This window comes from Psammomys obesus, unplaced genomic scaffold, assembly GCF_907164565.1.
Source record: "Psammomys obesus unplaced genomic scaffold, mPsaObe1.curated_primary_1811, whole genome shotgun sequence".
NCBI classification, from domain to species: Eukaryota; Metazoa; Chordata; class Mammalia; order Rodentia; family Muridae; genus Psammomys; species Psammomys obesus.
In genome coordinates this window covers 24,741,005-24,759,221 of record NW_026592510.1, presented here as the reverse complement: position 1 = coordinate 24,759,221, position 18,217 = coordinate 24,741,005, and the positions used below count along the sequence as shown (strand labels likewise).

The window sequence follows — 18,217 nt, the reverse complement described above, 5'->3', positions numbered from 1 at the left end:
TAGTTGATAAGTACATAAAAATGTAACTGATAACCAAAATGTGACACCCTAAGTGAAACTACGTAGCTTCAAAATGGTCATTTCTAGCTGTGTAGGAGCTCATTGAGATGTATTGGTTGAAATTTCTGTTCTGGTTTAATTTGTTTTAACTGTAATAAAATAACATTAAAAAAAAAAAAGCAGCCTAGGGAGGAAAAACAATGTTTTGGGATCCAGTTACAATCTATTAGAGCAGAGAAGTCACAGTGGCAGGAGCTCAAAGCAGGTGTTCATGCTGTAGCCACAGTCAAGGGCCGAGAAGCATAAATGTATTCAGGCATGCTTGCTTACTTGCCCTCTTTCTTGCTTGTACTCAGCTTGTTTTTTTTTTTTTTCTTATTATTATTCTTATGGAATTTAGGTCATCCTGCCTAGAAAACAGCACCACCCACAATAAGCTGGGACTTCCCACACAGACTAACTTAATTAACACAATCCCCACAGAAATGCCCGAAGGCCAATCCAGTGTAGACAGTCCCTCATGGAGACTCTCTTCCCAAGCGATTCTAGGTTGTGTCAAGTTGATCATCACACTAATTAAGGTGTAGACATCTATTGGCCCTCTGTTACATGCCAGCCACAGTAGGTTATCTCATTTTGACGATTACAGAGAATTCCGGTGTAAATATGGTTCTTCTTTAGTTTTCTCTGGCTGTACCTGTTTTCAAGTTGGTCACCTTTCAGTGTTTGTTCTCTTAGAGAGGAGGTGGCTACCTCATGCGGGTCGCCAGGTGCTGAAGCATGGAAAAGAAAGTGTAACCCCTTTCCCCAAAGTCTCTAGTCCCTTGGAGAAACAGAGGAGCAGATAGTATGACATAAGTCAGCACGGGGGGACTATGAGGGTTAGCCCAACCTCCCTGGAGAAATTAGGGGAGACTTTTCAAAACAGGTGACTACTGGGTCAAGTCCTGAGGGACCACAGTAATTAGTCCTAGGCTTGAGGAACAGCAAGGGTCAGGATGCAGATGAGTTGAAGCTGGAAGCTGAGCAGAGGGCAGAGTGAGCCAGGAAGGGTAGAAAGAACAGAGCAAGAGATGACGCTCTGGGTGGGCACAGGAGGGTTTCACCAAGGTTGAACAATGGAGTTTGGACTAGTCCGAAAACCCGGAAGGAGCCTTAATCTCGGCTGTCGGCTCTGTTCCACTCCATTAGAGGCATCTGGCTTTCCTGGTGGCGGCGGGAAGGGAGTAAAACAAAATTTCTGAATCTTGCCCTGTGGCATCAAAAGGTTGCATTCTGCTACTTGCCCCCTCTCCCAATGGGAGTGCTCATTCCATTCTCTCCCTTTCCCCTACACCTCCAGGGCCTTGCTGGAACTCAGGATCCTGACGTTGCTGGGCGCACCATCATGCCCCGCCTCTCCGATTGTCTCATTCTGCTGCTGCTTTTTCTCAGCAGAAGAGAAACGCTCTCTTCGTGGACCCCTGAAGATGACTGGCATGATGCGAGTGTCACCACATCTCAGTCTCTGGTTTGTCATCTCTGGTCTCTGCCTGTCTCCATGGATAATGAGGGAGTTATGTGTCAGAGGATCCTGAAGTATCCTCCAAGAGAAGCAGAGGTGGCTGGTTAGGAGCAGCCTCTGTCTCTGCCTATCTTTTTTCCCCCTTCTTGCTATGTCTGCTTTGGCCCTGAACTCACACACACCTGCCTCTGCCTCCTGAGTTCTGGGGTTTAAGGTATTTGCCTTCACTCCTGGCCTTGTCTCTGCCTATCTCAATATGCTCCCATGGACTCTCCTCTGTCACAGCTGGGCTTCTTCCCTGATATACAATGTTAAAAACTGCCCTGAAAGGCTGGAGAAGATGGCTCAGAAATTAAGAGTCCTGGCTGCTTTTCCAGAGGACCTAGGCTTGGCTTCCAGCACCTACATAAGAGTTCACAACTGTCTATAACTCCAGCTCCAGTGGATCTGACACCCTCTTCAGACCTCTGAGGTACTCATACATACATACATACACGTAAAACTTTCAAACATCTAAAATAAAAAGAAATATATATTTAAAAATAAATGAATGAATAAAAACCATGCTGGGGATGTAGCTCAGTTTGTAGAGTGCTAGCCTAGCATGCCCAAGGCCCACAGTTTAATTAGCAACACCGAATATACTGGACATGGTGGCATGTGCCTACAATCTTAGTAGTCTAGAGTTGGAGGCAGGAAGATCAGAAGTTCAATGTCATACTCAGATACATGGTAATTACAGGCCAACCTGACGCCTGACCTTAAAAACCAAGCAAACAGGAGCTGAAGAGTTAAGAGCACTGGCTGCTCTTCTAAAGGACATGGGTTTAATTCCCAGCACCTACATGACAGTTCACAATTGTCTGTAACTCTAGTTCCAGGGAATATGACACTTTCACACAGAAATACATGCAAGCAAAACACCAACACATAAAATTAAAATAAAAATTATATATATATGCAAGCAAAGAAAATAATAAAAGAAAATCACACACACACAAGTTTAAAGCTTTGGCAATTCTGTTTATTTTAGCTTTCTGATGTCATTCTTGCAAATCCTGCTGCTTAAGCTGCTCTCATTCGCATTCATTTATTCTAGCAATACTTAATGAACAGCTGCCATTGCTAAGCACTGGGAAGTACTAGGAATAAATGATTCTCAAGGGCACCTGCCCCAGTAGTGAGTCTTTCCCCCCATAAGGCAGAGTGCAAAACAATAAGTAAGCCAGGGAGGCTGAGCTGGGACAGGGGGACCTGCTGGGTGTGACGGTGAAAATTCAGTCGGGTGGCTGCTAACCTCAGACCATCTGGGAAGGCCCCTGGGAAGGGGGATCTTCTCACCAACACCCAAATAAAGAGAAAGTAGCCTCGTAAAGGTCTCAGGGAAGAGTCTATTTGGATAGGCAAAGCAAGGCGCTGAGCCAGCTGAGAGGAGAGCTAAAAGGTCAGCAGACCACACTCAGTGGGTTGAGACGCAGTCAGAGGACAGGGTCAGGTGCCTCTAAATTTGTAGGCCAAGGTGTGGCTGGCTCTTCTCTATTCTCCTGCATGAGGTCAGAGGGGTGTGAGTGAGGGGTGACTGTGATTGAGTCTGAGGTCAGTGCCCCATCATTCTTGTGGCTCCCATATGGTGCCACTTCCTTCCCCTCCACTGCTTTTGCAATACAAAGGGCATGTGAGCACTTCCCTCGACACAGGCAGTGGTGGACCCTGGGGCTCAGACACCGGAATCCAGTCATTTCCCACCTCCCTTCCCCACCCCTACTGGGGTTGTCTCTGGGTCTGTGAAAGGACATCTGGGCCTTCTCAGCTCCACAGGGCTGATCTCACTGGCATCACCACAAGTTAGTGTGGAAGGATCCTGAACTTCCTCCAAAGGTGGCTCCCTGGGTAGAAGATGCTCCTCAGTGTCTGCCTGCCTCATCCCAGCTACAGAGGCAAACTCCAGTGGAAGAGGGTGCTGCGTTAGGATGGGAGGGGGGATGGGGTGAAGGGAAACTGAAAGGAAGGTCCCTTCCTGGCCCTGGGAAAGCCGGCAGACCTGGGCTAGGAGGGCCGACAACAGCCCAGGAGAAAGGAGATTTTTTTGGAAGCTGGATGAGGAGGGACCCTTGTAACCCACAGGCTTTCATTTCTCCTAAATACTAGGTGACGTAGGCAGCCCCAGGGCCAGTGAAAGGGGAAGTCCGCAGTTTCTTAAGAAGCAGAGAGAGAAGGACAGAGGGGACTGGGAGGAAGGGAGGCAGTCAGGCAAAGAGGAGTGTGTGGAGGAGGTGGCTGGGCCAGGGCGTGCATTGAGACCCAGGTGTCATAAAAGACGGTTCAACAGTTGAGAAAAGGCAGACAAAGGGGGAATTTAGCAGGAAAGAGGGGGAGGGTAGAGAAATGGAGTAATCGGGGGTGACAGGCTGGGGTTTGGGGGAAGAGAAGGCCGAAGTGGGGGAAGGAGAGGGCAGAAGCACAGGGGAGATGAGCAACAAGAAGGATTGAAGAGTGGAAGGAGAGAGTGGAGAATTAAGGAGGAGATCGAATCTAGGTAGCAAACAGAGGGACCTGAGGGGAAAACAAGAGGGAAACGAGGGGAGAGAAAAGAGAGCGTTCCGATTTAGAGGAAAAGAGAGGCTAGAGGAGAGGGTTTGTGTCACAGGAGGCCCAGGATGTCTGCTCCTCGTGCTGGAGAGCAGCCAAGCAGGTCCGGAGAGCGGCGACCGCTGGTGGCTCGAGGCTCGCGGGCCCCCCCACGGTGGAGACGGACAGCGGTCGCCGCGATGCTGCTAGTCCAGCTGCTGGAACGAGCTGCGTTCTTCGGGGTCACCTCCAACCTCGTGCTCTACCTCAACAGCTTGAACTTCAATTGGGAGGGCGAGCACGCTTCGCGGGCCACGCTCCTCTTCCTGGGCGCCTCCTACCTGCTGGCTCCAGTGGGAGGCTGGCTGGCCGACGTGTACCTGGGCCGCTTCCTCGCTATCTCGCTCAGCCTGCTGCTCTACCTGGCCACCACCGGCTTGCTGCTCACTGTCATCACCGACGATGGTCGCAGATCCTTCTGCGGAGAGATGCCTGAGCTTCCGCTGGGACCCGCCTGCCCATCCGGAGACTGCCAAAGCTTCTGGTCCAGCCCCTACTGCGCGACCACCCTCTACTTGGTGCTGCTGCTCCTGGCGCTGGCTGCCAGCTCTGTGAGGAGCAACCTCACGTCTTTCGGGGCTGACCAGGTGAGTAGACAGAGGCACTGTGTCATGGAGACCCAGGGGGAGTGGAGATCCCAAGTCAAAGGTTCTAGCTTCCAGAGAGACCTCAGACAAACCACTTCCCCTCTCTACACCAGTTTCCTTATATGAAGACAGAAGGAAAGAGCCATGTAGGAGCCTCAGTAAGATCAGCCACAGGTCCCACCTCTGAGCCATGGCCCAAGCCCAGGCCAAGTGCCTTTGATTTTTTTAAGACAGGGTCCCAGCATTCCAGGCTGGCTTCCAACTCAATATGTGGTTGTGGAGGGACTTGAACTCCTGAACCTCCTGCCTCCACCTCCCAAATGCTGGTGTGCCACCATGCTTGCCTCAGTGGTGTATGTGTGTGTCTTGTTTTGACACAGGGTCACACCTCTGTAGCCCAGATTGGTCTAGAATTCATGAAGGAGCCCAGACTGATGTCACAGTGTGGCTATCCTCCTGACTCAGATGCCTATGCGCTGGGATTTCAGATGTGAGCCACCATGCATAGTTGCTTTCCTTGTTTTAACTTGGCCCTCTTCACTATCCCCTAGGTGAGTAGTGTTGGGGCCCCTCAGCTTATCTCAGATGACAGAGAGTAAGTCATGAGGGCCGGTAAGGCAGCTGAGTCTCAGGTCCCAGCTTGAGCCCTGTCCTGAGGTGCCGATGGGACCTGGGGGCGGGGGGGGGGGGGGAGCCAGCCAGCCTTTTCTCACTCAGCAACACCAGAGGCAGTGAGTAAAGATACTCAGACCTCATCTCTACTCCTCCCAAGAGGGGCAGCTGGACATCAGCCTCAGCCCTTTACATTCCCCTGAGCCATGATGAGGGAAAAACAAGGCCGATAAATACTTGCTAAATGACTGACTTGAAGTTTTCTGATGTGGCCCTGTTTTTGGTAGATGTACACAAATAGGATAGTTGATAATAAGCAAACAAGTAGAGGACATTATTAAAACAAGCATACAGTGTGAATGATCAAAGGCAGAATCTGGAAATGCATGGGGCCAGCCATAGGAAAGGTGAGGGGTTCACAGCTGATACTGGCAGCGTGACCAGGCCACTGGGCAAACTGTCCTTTCTAACTCACTTCGCTTTCCTCATAAGCACTCACAAGAAAGTTGGTTTTTAAACGTGTTGTCTTCTGATCGGCATCCACAGCCCATCACCCCTCCCAGTGACCGGAGTCCTTGCTAAGGATTTCCCTTCTTACTAGCATTCATCGTATTCGTTTATGTAGGTGTCTTTGCAAGTATATGTGCACACACGTGAACAGATGCGTAGCAGAGGTCAACAGAGGGCACTGGGTCCTTTGGAGCTTGAGTTACGGGCATTTGTGAACAGCTTGGGCCTCAGGTATCCTTCTCTTCCTCTCATATGGTGTTGACCAGAAGATTCCCAACACTTGCTGAAAGGAGTGCCCCTTCTACTAACTTTACTCTTTGATTTGACACCCCACTGCTTTACCGACTCCCAGCTTCCCTGAAACCCCAGAGTAGATAGGGGTGACCTGCTGTCATGGGGGCTTGCAGGCAATTAACAAACTTACCCTACAAAACAGAATACAAAGAGTTTATTGCTACTGAGCGTGCAGCTGGCTGGGAAGTAGCTGTCATGCCGCCTACAGCACGGGGTAATGATGCGTGGGCCTCCACTTGGTTAGAGTGAGGCCCTTTGTGGGCATTTCCTGGCATGTGATTTGCACGACACGAAGAAAGGCAGCCCAGATTGGTAGTGTACAGTTCTGGGAAGTCAGCATGAGCTGCTATATATAGAATTTCCAGTTGGGTAATATAGACTATGCAAACGAGAGCCATGCAAATCTGGGCAGTTTGTGTTGATCAAAACTAAGCCCTGACCAAAGCTCAGGTTGCAGGGCAGTAGCAGTCTGGGATTCCTGGACCAAGCTTGTGAAAAATTCCCTAGAGGAGACCATCTCTGTGCTCTGGTCTTTCCACCATCCCTCCAAGGGCCTCAGCCACCAAGCACCTCTTCTCTCTTTCCTTCTGATGAAAGAGCTGGTTGCCCATAGGCCAGGTCACAGCGCTGTGACATTCACAGCTTTACTCGGTAAGTTGTCTCTTCAGCCCAGCCACTGTTATTTTTAACACAAAATCGCTATGTACAAAATGAATATTGTTTCTGCGTTGGCAACCATCACAACAAAATTATTGTGCTGGAATTCTTGATTCTTGATTCACCAGCCGGTGAGATAGGCTTCAAAGAAGACTCTGGGGTGAGGGGCTCCTTTCCCTTCCCATCTCCCTGTGATGTTTGCTATCTTTGTATCTCACTCCCTAGGAAAGTGTAGAGACACCGCACTGGCTGGAGGCAGGGTAGACGTCATTGGACTGAAGTTCTTTAAAGATGGCTCTACTGCATTGGAGAGATGGGCAGAACCACAGGATTGGGCGTACCAGAGCACAAGACAGGCTGTTGCAGCATTCAGGAGGTTAGGTAGTCCGTCTAGGGACATGGGGAGCCTGGCACCATCTGGAAGAGAGCTATGCCTAGGAGCTTTGAATGTAGCCCACTTGCTGATTTCAGGAAGGGCAATCCATCATTCTCCACAAGGTATTCATTTGCTCTGGGAGGACTCATTTATTTCCTGCATGGGCTGCCTGGCCTTTCCCTTCGAGTTACACTTGTCATACGTATTTATTTCCAATTAATAAATGGAGGTAGCTGTTCAGAATGGAGCATATTCAATTTTCTGCTTGAAGGTCCAGACAAGGATTCTCAGCAAGCTGACATGGTGGTGCCCCTCCTTCCTCCTCCAAGGGTACCTTAAAGAATCCCCAAGGCAATGCAATTTTAAGCACATCTGTACAGATTATAACTCTACGTTTAGATAAGGAGAAAAACATTTATCTCTTCCTCAGCATAACTGCACGGAAAGTGTGGGAGTGAAAATACGTATTCCATGTTTGGAAGAAGGACAGTGATGACTTCTGAGATTTGGTGGTTATTGGAACACAGCTGTTATTCAGACCTGGTACGGCAGGCCTGTAATCTCAGCTACTTGGGAGGTGTAGGAAAGAGGATGGCAAGTTCTGCATAAGCCACAGAGTGAGTTCAAGAGCAGTCTCCAGAACTTAGTGAAAATCTGTTTCAAAATAAAAGCCAAAGAGGGCTGGAGATGTAGATACAGGTATAGAGCACGTGTGTAGCACGCTTGGGGCTCTAAGCTGGACTTTCAGCATGGAAGGTAGAAGGCAAAGGGCTAAGAGCATACGCCACGGAATCATGAGGGCCTGAGGGAGGATCCTGGCAGTCCTGTAAAAAGCACACTGTGAACACACGTGCCAGTCACCAGTGTTGTCACCCCACTCACTCATAGGTAAACCGCATGCACATGTATGCACACATGTATATACAAAAATACACAGGCACATGTAGACACACATGTATAAACATCAACGTACTTGCACACACTCACACACATATATGTTTGCGTACACATATATAAGTCTCAACACAAATGCACACACCACAAACAAGAATGCAGAGATTCATTTGAAAAGTGACCCTCAGTTCTTACGGCCTCCTAGAAATTCAGGAGCCTGGTCCTCCTTGCTGAGCTGTAGAAGTAGAATCTAGGGGTCATGGTCTGGGAATGGGGAAGCAGCCAGAGACAGCAGGACAAAGTGGACTATCTACTCGACATTGACATAAGTCCTGGGATAAGATCTACCCTTGCTGAGGGGCCTGTGAAAGATTTTTTTTTCATAAGCTCAGAGCCCACTCTGAGTGCTGTGCGTCTAGAGCCATTTCCACCTACCTCCGCTGCTACTCCAGCTTCGTTAGGCCGTGCACAGAGGGAGGGAGGCCCATCAGAAGGGAAAAACTTCCATGCAATAACTCAGTTTGCAACTTGAGCTGCAAAGAAAATTCTTAACCAGTCTCGGTCTAACCCTTCAGTAGCAAGCATACAAAACGTTTACTAGTGTAGTCCTTTATGGATCTTTTGCTGATTAACGCACAGTGTGGGCTGTTCAAAGGCAAAGGAATAAGTCAGCCAGAAGTGAACGAGATGGCTTTGAAGACATTTGTGGCATGTCTTAGTGAGTGACGATGAAAACACAGTGTGTGCGTGTGTGTCATGAGTACATGCTATCAGCTGGGTAAAAGTGTTTCAGTCGTTAACTGGCTCTCATGAGAAGGGTGTAAACAGGGACGGGGTAGATGGCTCAGCAGTTAACGTGCTCAGTGTGCAAGCATGAAGACCTGAGTTGGTATTTCCAGAACCCACACAGAATGGACCTGGTGGCCTGCCTGTAATTTCAGCCTTGAAAGGCAGAGATAGGATCCCCAGAACAGCCTCGCTAAGGAGACTAGCCGTGTTGGTGAACTCTGGGTTTGACTGAGAGACCCTTCTTCACTGAATAAGGTGACAAGCAATTGAGGATGATTCCTGACATCAGGTTTCAAACCTCCAAAAGTACTCCTACACATGTGCTTGAGCACCCCTGGAACATATGTTTTCTACATACATACAAACATGCATGAACACGTATGTACGTCACACACATGAAAAATGTATGTTCATTACTCATTTACTGGATGTTTATTGAACATATATTTGGTCATCAGAGATTACTCATGGACTTGCTTGCTGACTCCAGAAGCATCCCTGTGGGATGTGTGTGTACAGAGGACCTCCTGGGTCCTCCCTAACTCTCATCCCTGGCTGAATGGCAGGTGATGGACCTTGGGCGTGATGCCACTCGCCGCTTCTTCAACTGGTTCTATTGGAGCATCAGCCTGGGTGCCGTACTGTCCCTGCTGGTGGTGGCCTTCATTGAGCAGAACATCAGCTTCCTTTGGGGCTACAGCATCATCGTGGGCCTCGTGGGCCTCGCATTCTTCATTTTTCTCCTTGCCACCCCTGTCTTCATCACCAAACCCCCAACAGGCAGCCAAGTGTCATCTATGCTGAAGCTTGCATTCCAAAACTGCTGTCCCCGGCCTTCTTCCAGGTAAGGACGGGCAAGGGGGAAGCCAAATCCAACTTGTTGGTCTTCTGTTTTGGCTTCAGGGTTGTCACTGAATGAGAACCTGCCCGCAAGTGGGCCGGAGCTACTATGACTGAGGACGGAGGTTAAAGTGAAAACATTGGGGGTGCTGGTGGTGAAAACAATAGGGGTGCTGGTGGTGATGTTGGCGGTGTTGTTAAGAATGATTCTTTAATGAGAAATCATAAGGGCAAGGCTGTGGGGATCGCCCAGTCAGTGAAGAGCCTGCCTTACAAGTACTTGGAGGACCTGAGTCCCTCCCCCAGTACCAACATGAAAGTGCCCAAAATGGTAGCACAAACCTACAGTCCCAGCACCGGGGAGGTAGAGACAGGTGAGACCCTGGGACTTGCCGAACATCCAGCTTGCCCTAATTCACGAGCTGCAGGCCAAATGAGATCATCTCAAAGAAGGCAGCCGGCATTCTTAGAAATGAGACCCAGGGTTATTCTCCGGCCTCTGTGTGTACATGCACACATTTGCACCTGTGTAAACACACACATACATGCGCGCACACACACTGGCTTGGGAGATGGCTTAGCTGATAAAGTATTTGCTGTATGAGCATGAGGAGCTGAATTTAGAACCCCAGAACCCATGTGAAGAGTGAGGCATGGTCACACACCCTTGTAATCCCAGCACTAGGGGTGTGGGGAAAGATCGCTGGTTTGCTGGTCTACAGCCTGGCCCAGGTTCAGTAAAAGACCCTATGGGTCTCCTCTGGTCTCCATGAGCACTTGTGCTTATAGATTTTTCTTTCACCTCTCTCTCTCTTTCTCTCTCTCACACAAATTTAAAAGCATGTTCATAGGTGAAAAGGAATTAAGAGAGTCAATGTCACCTCTAGCCTACACAAGAAAGTGCACAGATACTGTTCTAACTTCATTCTGTTGCTATGACAAACACCACGATCAAGAGAAACTTAGAGAAACTGAGCATTGGTAGTGTGCCCCTGTAATCCCAGCACTCAGGAAGCAGAGGCAGGTGGATCTCTGCATTTGAGCTCCAGGACAGCCAAGGCTACACAGAGAAACCCTGTCTTCGTAACAAAAGAAGAAGAAAGCAACTTAGAGGAGGAAAGGGTTTATTTCCACTTACCGGTTACAGCCCATAACTGAAGAAAGTCAGGACAGGAACTTGAAACAAAAATCATATAGGAATATTGCTTGCTGGATTGCCCAGGCTCTTGCTGGCTCTATACAGCCCAGGACCACATGCCCAGGGAATGGTGCCCACCACAGTGGGCTGGGTCCTATATCAATTAAATTAAAAATCAAAACAACTCCCCACAAACATTCCCATGTCTGGGGGCAGGAGAGATGGCTCAATGGTTAAGAGCACTGACTGCTTTTCCAGAGGACCCTGGTTCAATTCTCAGGACCCAGATGGCAGCTCACAACTTTCCGAACTCCAAAAGCTGACACCCTCACACAAACATACATGCAGGCTAAACACCAATGCACATACAAAAAAAAATAAATAAATTTAAAAAGTAAACACACACACACACAAATATTCCCATAGGACAATGCCTTAGTTGAGACTCTCTTCTCAGGTGACTCTAAGCTGTGTGAAGAAGTTGACAGTTAAAACTAAGAAACCTGTGCACATAAACTCAACACACACACATACGTACACCTACACATTCACAATTTAAAGAAAAGAAAAGAAAAGAAAAGAAAAGAAAAGAAAAGAAAAGAAATCTAGAGGACAGTGGTGGTCTCGGCAGCAGTGATGGTATGTTGATGAGACACTGCTAATGGGCTGATTGTGACAATCAGCATGGTCAGGTAACATGATGAAGTTACCTGAGATATGATCTGAATCTTTGGAGAGGTGTTATCCTTTCTTGAGTCTCAAAGGATGACACAATGCTCTTGGCCAAGAAAGGGTTAGGGTATTATCAGGACAAAAGTCAAAGAGCAAAGGTCAAAGATGGAGCCACAGTTAATCACAATTACTCTAAAATAAACAACCCTGTTTATAGGATCTTCAGAAAGCACCTGCCATGGTCACTCCCTCAGGAGCACACACCTAAGAGAAAAGGATTCCAAGTGTCCTTGGAAATGCTTGGTAGTCTACTTTTGTCCTTTTCATTGGCCTTTAAAAACTTCATTTATTTAATTAGTGAGTGTGTGAGTGAGTGAGTGAATGAGTGTGTGTGTGTGTGTGTGTGTGTGTGTGTGTGTGTGTGTGTGTGTGTAGATCATAGGACAACTTGTGGGAATCAGTTTTCTCCTCCCAAAGGGGACCCATGGGCCAAACTCAAGTCGTCAAACTTGGTGGCAAGTGTCTTAATCCATTGAGCCATCTTGTTGAACCTCCAATCTCTTTTTTAATTAGCATACAAGATAACAGGTTTCAGTCTGGCGTTTTCATACATCCTAAGTTTTTTGTTAACCCTTCCCTATTCGCTTACCTGCCCCCACTCCTCATGGTACCCTTCTGTTCTATTGCTCTTCCTAACTGTTCCCTTAAAGCCTCTTTTGGTCTCCTCTCCTGGCTCATTTCTAGTTTCCTAGCATCTAAACACAATCTCACATACATATAAGCATGTCATAACAGTTGGCAGCTGGGAGCCACACATGAAACCAGGCAGCACTTGTCTTTCTGGGCCTGGGTTACCTCATTTAATATGATACTTTCTCATTCCATCCATTTCCCTCAGATTTCATAATTTCATTGCTCTTTTATGGTTGAATAAAATTCTATTGTGCACAACTGACCACTTATACCAAGCAGATCTGTCTCTAATTCCTGGCTGGACCCAGACCCAACTGGGATGGGATCTAGAGTCTCAGCTTTCCCCAGCCTGCTCGGTGGCTGAAGGTCAGTTAGTGAAGTTACATGTGCCAAGGAGTCTGGTGGTTTTAATTAGCTCTTACTGCCTCACAAGCCACACCGCAACTTACCAACTCAAGCTCCAGCTTTTCATCCTCTCTCAGATGCTGCGGGGTAACTGGGGTTAGGCGGGGCGTGTCTTCTGTGCCCTTGGCATCAACAGGTCATTTGGGAGCTCTAAAAGGGCTGGATTCTAGAACATTCTCACATGGTGGGAGTAGATGTTGAGCTCAGAGCTCAGCTGGGAGTGATGGTGAGAGCCTCAGTTTCCCCTTCCCATGGTCTCATCTGTTGCTTGCACTTCCTGGGGTTGATGTCTGGGCTTTGAGAAGAGAGAGCATTCTAAGAAGGAATGCTCCTGAAGGTGGGAGGTAGATGAAGCTGTGGGTCTTCTTAAGGGTTACAGAGGCTTAGACTTGCAAAGTGTGGCATCTGCCTCTTCCTATTGATCAAAGCATCACAAAGCCAGCTTGGATCTGGCAAGAGAAACAGGCAACACTGTGGAATGCTGGGCGGGGAGGAGTTGATGGCAGCTGTCCCTGAAGAAGACCAGCTGGACAATTTCCCTTTGGAGTCTCAGAGGACAGCTCAGGGCTTTTGTATGAGAAAGTTCAAAAACCCTGAGGGCAAAGGGTAAAGGTTGTAGCAGTGGTCAGTCTATTTGGTCTCCTAATGATGGTCCTTCCATCTCTGCCTCTCCACTCTCCACCTCTCGGTTTAGTCCACTGAGGATAGACCTGGGGTCAGCAACAAGGGAGCTGGAGTACATCAAGTCTGTGTCAGACTCCGAGTCAGATTTGTTCTGGGAATTCCATGGTTCTCATGGTAAATGGATGCCCTGGGTCAAAAACGAAAATAAAAGCCTCTGGCTCTGGCTTTACCACTCCCAAACCCATCAGGATAATTCTCATGGCCACCTGTGATAGCTTGGGTGACATCAGTCACCTCACTAGTGGGGATGATGAAGTCGGTGCTGGTGGTCTTAACAGTGTAATGGAGGAAAGGACTGGCTGGGATACCCCAGGGTCTGGGAATTGGTTCTCTCCATCCACTGTGTGGGCCTGGGGGATTAAATTCAGGTTAAAGGTAAGTACCCTTACCAGCTGAGCCATCTCACTGCCTACTCCCAGTGGGATCCTGGGAGGAGGGTGATAGAGGTAGAAACTGTGGCCTTGGTCCTAGACAGAGTCAAGTTGTGGCTGTCTTTTTTTCTCTCTCTCCCCGTGGCCTTACAGGGACTCTGAAGCTGCCCACCTATTGCCTGCCCAGAGGTATCAGCAGCCAGGAGCTTCACCACAGGAAGACAGGGACAACTTCCGGGTGCTGGTGAAGCTCCTGCCTGTCATGGTGACCCTTGTGCCTTACTGGATGGTGTATTTCCAGGTAGGCTCCCCTGCCTTCCGAGCAGGGGCCTGGCAGCCCAGCCCCTCATGGTCCTTGCAGTAGAAGCCCACAGCATTACCTTCCCAGGGGAGGTGTGTACTCGAGTGTGTGCATTCAGTGCATCCAGGCATCTACATGCGTCTATGTCCATGCGTTGCACATGTGTACATAGACTCCCCATACATGTGAGTGTGTGTATGTGCATGGTCTATATGTGCGTGTGCTTTCACAAGTGTGGAGCCAGGGCAGCAGCCTAATCCATCCCTAACCCCAAAATAACAAGGCCATTGCTTCCCACGCCCTCCCCTCTTCACTGGAGAGAACCTAAGATAGGGTCGTAGCCTGCTAGTCTAGGGTGGCACAGAGTGTCCCACATTATCCGGGGACGTGGGGAAGTCGCCCTTACCAGCTGTCAGGATACTGACATTTTTCCACAGAGGCTGACAAGTGGCTGCTGCTCCATGTGACCCCAGAGCGCCCCTCTTCCAGGAGTCTCCTGGAACCCCTGCACTTCAAGGCAGCTAGACTGCCAATGTCTGGTATAGGAAGGGGCGGGGTCACCAAACCCGTTTCTTCCAGCAGCTGTGCCCAAAGCTGTGCTGGCAGATCAGTACCTCTCCAACCATTGGGACTCAGGTTGGCTTCAGTGTCGGACCGCAACTCCCAGCTGTCATGACATTCCCCATTTCAATAAATGTTTACCTACTCATACCCGCCCTGTGAAAGACCGGGACACACAAATGTGACGGGCATCTGAGCAGCTGTGGTTAGGCTCTGGGCACTGCTCATGGCCCGAGAACATCAGAGGCTCCCATCCCCAAGGCTGCCTCTCAAAGAGAAGTGGGTTGGGGTACCTTTTCCTGACTTGAGGAACGCCTGCCCCAAAGCATCTTGGAGCCAGAGGTCCAATGGCCAGCCCCACCCTAACCTGCCTCCATCTCTCCACAGATGCAGTCCACCTATGTCCTTCAAGGTCTCCACCTCCATATCCCCAACATCTTCAGGACCAACCCTAACAATAGCTCTCTATCTCTGAGATCAGCTAGCAGCAACTACAGGGTAAGAGAGTGTGTGATCAGCCTCAGCCAGGCTGGGGCTATGAGAATCTACACCTGTGTGAATAGGAGGAAATGGGGCTGCCTGTGTCTCCCCTACTCCTCAGTGAGGCAGCACGCTTAGGACACAAGAGAAGCACCTGCAGGGTGGGGGGGGGATGCATGCAACACCCTGCCCCTCTCTCAGCATGGTCAGCTGCCCACAGGACACCTGGCCAGCTGTCCCCACCCCATGCTACTGCTCACCACCCATTTTGCACCCCCAGTTTGAACATTCCTGTTCAACACTGCCTTCACACCTATTGTCCTGGGACCATTTCCATGCTGTGCTCATGATGGAATTGTTGTGTCTAGGAAGAACTTTTTTGTTTCCCTGTCCCCTAGTTACACAGTTGAGAAGGCTGAGTTCCATGGGTGATGGGGGTGGGACAAGGCCACTAGCCCGAGGGATATTGTCCAGCCCAGAGCTCTTTCTGTTCTGTCAGCTTACCTCTCCTGGACCTCTCCCACCTAGATCCCAGAAGCCTGGCTCCTGCTGGCCAGCGTTGTGGTGGTGTTGATTCTGGTCCCTGTCAAGGACCACGTGATTGACCCTCTACTGCTGCGGTGGAGGCTACCGCCCTCAGCTCTGCGGAAGATGGCCCTGGGCATGTTCTTTGGGTTCACGTCCATCATTGTGGCAGGTGTGTGAGACATCAAGTTCATTCCACCTTGGGTGAGAGGTCTGCCCTCAAGACACATAGTATAATGGAGTGAAAGTCATTTGGTGGTGTGCAGTTGTAGCCCTCGGCACTCAAAAAGATCAGGAGTTCAAGGCCAATGGGGGCTGCATGAGACTGTCTGAAAACAATGAAAAAAATAGGGGGCTGAAGAAATTGAAGCTAAGCGAGCACTGTCTTGTTGATCATGTGCAACAGAAACTGTCTTCTTTTATGGCTACATTCCTTACAGCATTTTGTCCTATTCATCCTCAGTAATCCCAGGGATTTTATTGCTTCTGGGGTAAGGGGATAGAGTCTCCACAGGGTTAGGTGATTTGCCCAGGTTGCACAACAAGCCAGTGGAAGAGCCAGGATGATACTGCAAGTCCCCCACCTGATTGTGATTCCTTCACCAGGGCAAAGGTGTCTTCCAAACACTGAAGGGAAGAAGACAATAAACATAAAATCCAGGCTGGGAAAAACGCCATAATACCTAACATTGCACTCGAGGAGTCATGTGATCCCTCGGAAAGCAGGCCAACCTGAAAACCAGATATACTGGGACTAAGATTCAGCCCTAACTGCTTATCACCTGTGTGGTTCTGGGCTGATTGCTCAATCTAAGTTTCACTCTCTTCATTTGCAAAGAATGCCCTAACAGACTGGATTAATGAGAACTCCTACGAAACACAAAACCTAGCAGCCAAGGGCATTCCCCCCTCCCCCCCAAAAAGAGATGGAACTGAAGCTCTAAACTGCTGCCTTGGGAGGTCTGACTGCACTCTTGTTCCCACCCCCCAGGAGTCCTGGAGAAAGAACGCTTGCAGTACATCGCTGCCAACCAGACGGTGCCTCAGGTGATTGGGCACGACTTGTACTACGCGGCGCCACTGTCTATCTGGTGGCAAATCCCCCAGTACCTGCTCATCGGGGTCAGTGAGATTTTTACCAGCATCCCAGGTACCCTGGATTCCCTCCCCAGCTCTTACACTGGTGCTGGGTTCTGCTTGGGTGTGTACCTTCCGACACACGGGCACAGCCCTCTGGCTTCTGTGTGAAGGAGGCCTTGAGTCTGCATGGGCTCCAGTGAGGTTTGAAGCACTTTCTAGGCTTGAGCCAGCCACTACAACAGACCCCGAGGAGGTGAAGCTTAAAAAGGCATTTCCCATACATGCCCTTTGCCATGGACTCTGTCCACCTTTTGCCTTCGAAGTCTGCCTCTTCCCTCAATAAGCCCTTAGGTTGGGGGCTCCTCCCTTCTAGAACTCAACTTTGTGTCCTATAATGTGTGTGTGTGTGTGTCCCAGCCTGATCAAGGAACCAGAACTGTAAGCATTGGGCAGACTCTTCCACTAGGCCATGGTGGAAATTCTAGGTCCTGATAAAACTTCGAACTTAAGTTACAAACAAAACAAAACAAAACAATCAGTGCTGGACTGGGGACTGTAGAGTGTGGCTGGGCTATGGGTCAAGTGGGGAGGGACAAGACGGGCCTCTGGGAAAGCTGAAGTCAGCAAGTGTGGGAAGGAAACAGCATGAGCCAAGCACGGTGTGGAGTGAGGGGATGGCCCTGGAGAGGAGTGTGGAGAGGAAAGTCACAGCGGGTCCGATGAGTAGTGTTTATGGTGTCCAGAGATATGCTCCTTCAAGCGTGGACAAGCAGGGCCACTAAAGCTCATCATGTCTCGGGTATGCCTGTGCTGTCAACCGTGAGAGCACAGCCATCCAAGGGAATTAGGATAAAGGCTTGGAAGAGTGTGATTCCCCCAGTGGGAGGCTGCCATCAGGCCCCATCTCTGCTCCTCCTGGAGCTCAAGCCCCTTCCCTCTCTCCCCAACAGGTCTGGAGTTTGCCTACTCAGAAGCCCCACGCTCCATGCAGGGTGCAATCATGGGCATCTTCTTCTGCCTTTCGGGGGTAGGGTCACTGCTGGGCTCTGGCCTGGTGGCCTTACTCTCCTTTCCAGGAGGCTGGATGTACTGTCCCAAGGACTTTGGTGAGTGAGAGGGGATCCTTCCAAGGAAAAGACAGGGATGGAGGGAGGCTTAGGGATGTGAAGAGCAGTCATGCTTTAGACTCAGTGGCCCTCGGGGAGGCACCTTCCTGTTTCTGGAGCTCAGCCATCACTGTTGATTAGTCACATTTTTTTGCCTGGTGTTTGCTTCAAGCCTCCGAATAGAGGAATGGAAGACACACCAGAAACACTTGGGGGATTAAGATACCCGAGGGCTCTCTACCACATGCACACACTATTCAGACCATACGACTGGTATGCAGATTTAGCTGCTAGCCCAAGAGTCCCTTCCCACCCACAAGCCAGCCCTCCTGTTCCCAGGGAACATCAACAACTGCCGGATGGACCTTTACTTCTTCCTGCTGGCTGGCATTCAGGCTGTCACAGCCATCCTGTTTCTCTGGATTGCTGGTCGCTATGAGAGGACTCGACACGATCCGGCCTCCCAGAGCTCATCCAGCAGGGTCAGGGGCTGAACTGATCTCCGCCCAC

At 49.6% G+C, this 18,217-nt stretch overlaps 1 protein-coding gene across 1 annotated transcript; it reads left to right on the top strand.

Moving 5' to 3' along the window:
- Nucleotides 1-3,990: 3,990 nt before the first annotated feature.
- On the top strand, nt 3,991-18,207 carry Slc15a3 (solute carrier family 15 member 3). Its single transcript, XM_055613923.1, has 8 exons — nt 3,991-4,719; nt 9,418-9,695; nt 13,808-13,955; nt 14,904-15,014; nt 15,525-15,693; nt 16,513-16,671; nt 17,552-17,707; nt 18,047-18,207. The coding sequence occupies exons 1-8, from the start codon at nt 4,162-4,164 to the stop codon at nt 18,199-18,201; spliced, it is 1,734 nt and encodes a 577-aa protein (XP_055469898.1). The 5' UTR covers nt 3,991-4,161; the 3' UTR covers nt 18,202-18,207.
- Nucleotides 18,208-18,217: the final 10 nt, after the last annotated feature.

Bases quoted from the DNA above. Each gene is read 5' to 3' on its own strand.
- Slc15a3 (XM_055613923.1), top strand. From the start codon at position 4,162: ATGTCTGCTCCTCGTGCTGGAGAGCAGCCAAGCAGGTCCGGAGAGCGG. The intron at 9,696-13,807 runs GTAAGGACGGGC...GTGGCCTTACAG, and splicing joins TGTCCCCGGCCTTCTTCCAG to GGACTCTGAAGCTGCCCACC. The intron at 15,015-15,524 runs GTAAGAGAGTGT...TCTCCCACCTAG, and splicing joins CAGCTAGCAGCAACTACAGG to ATCCCAGAAGCCTGGCTCCT.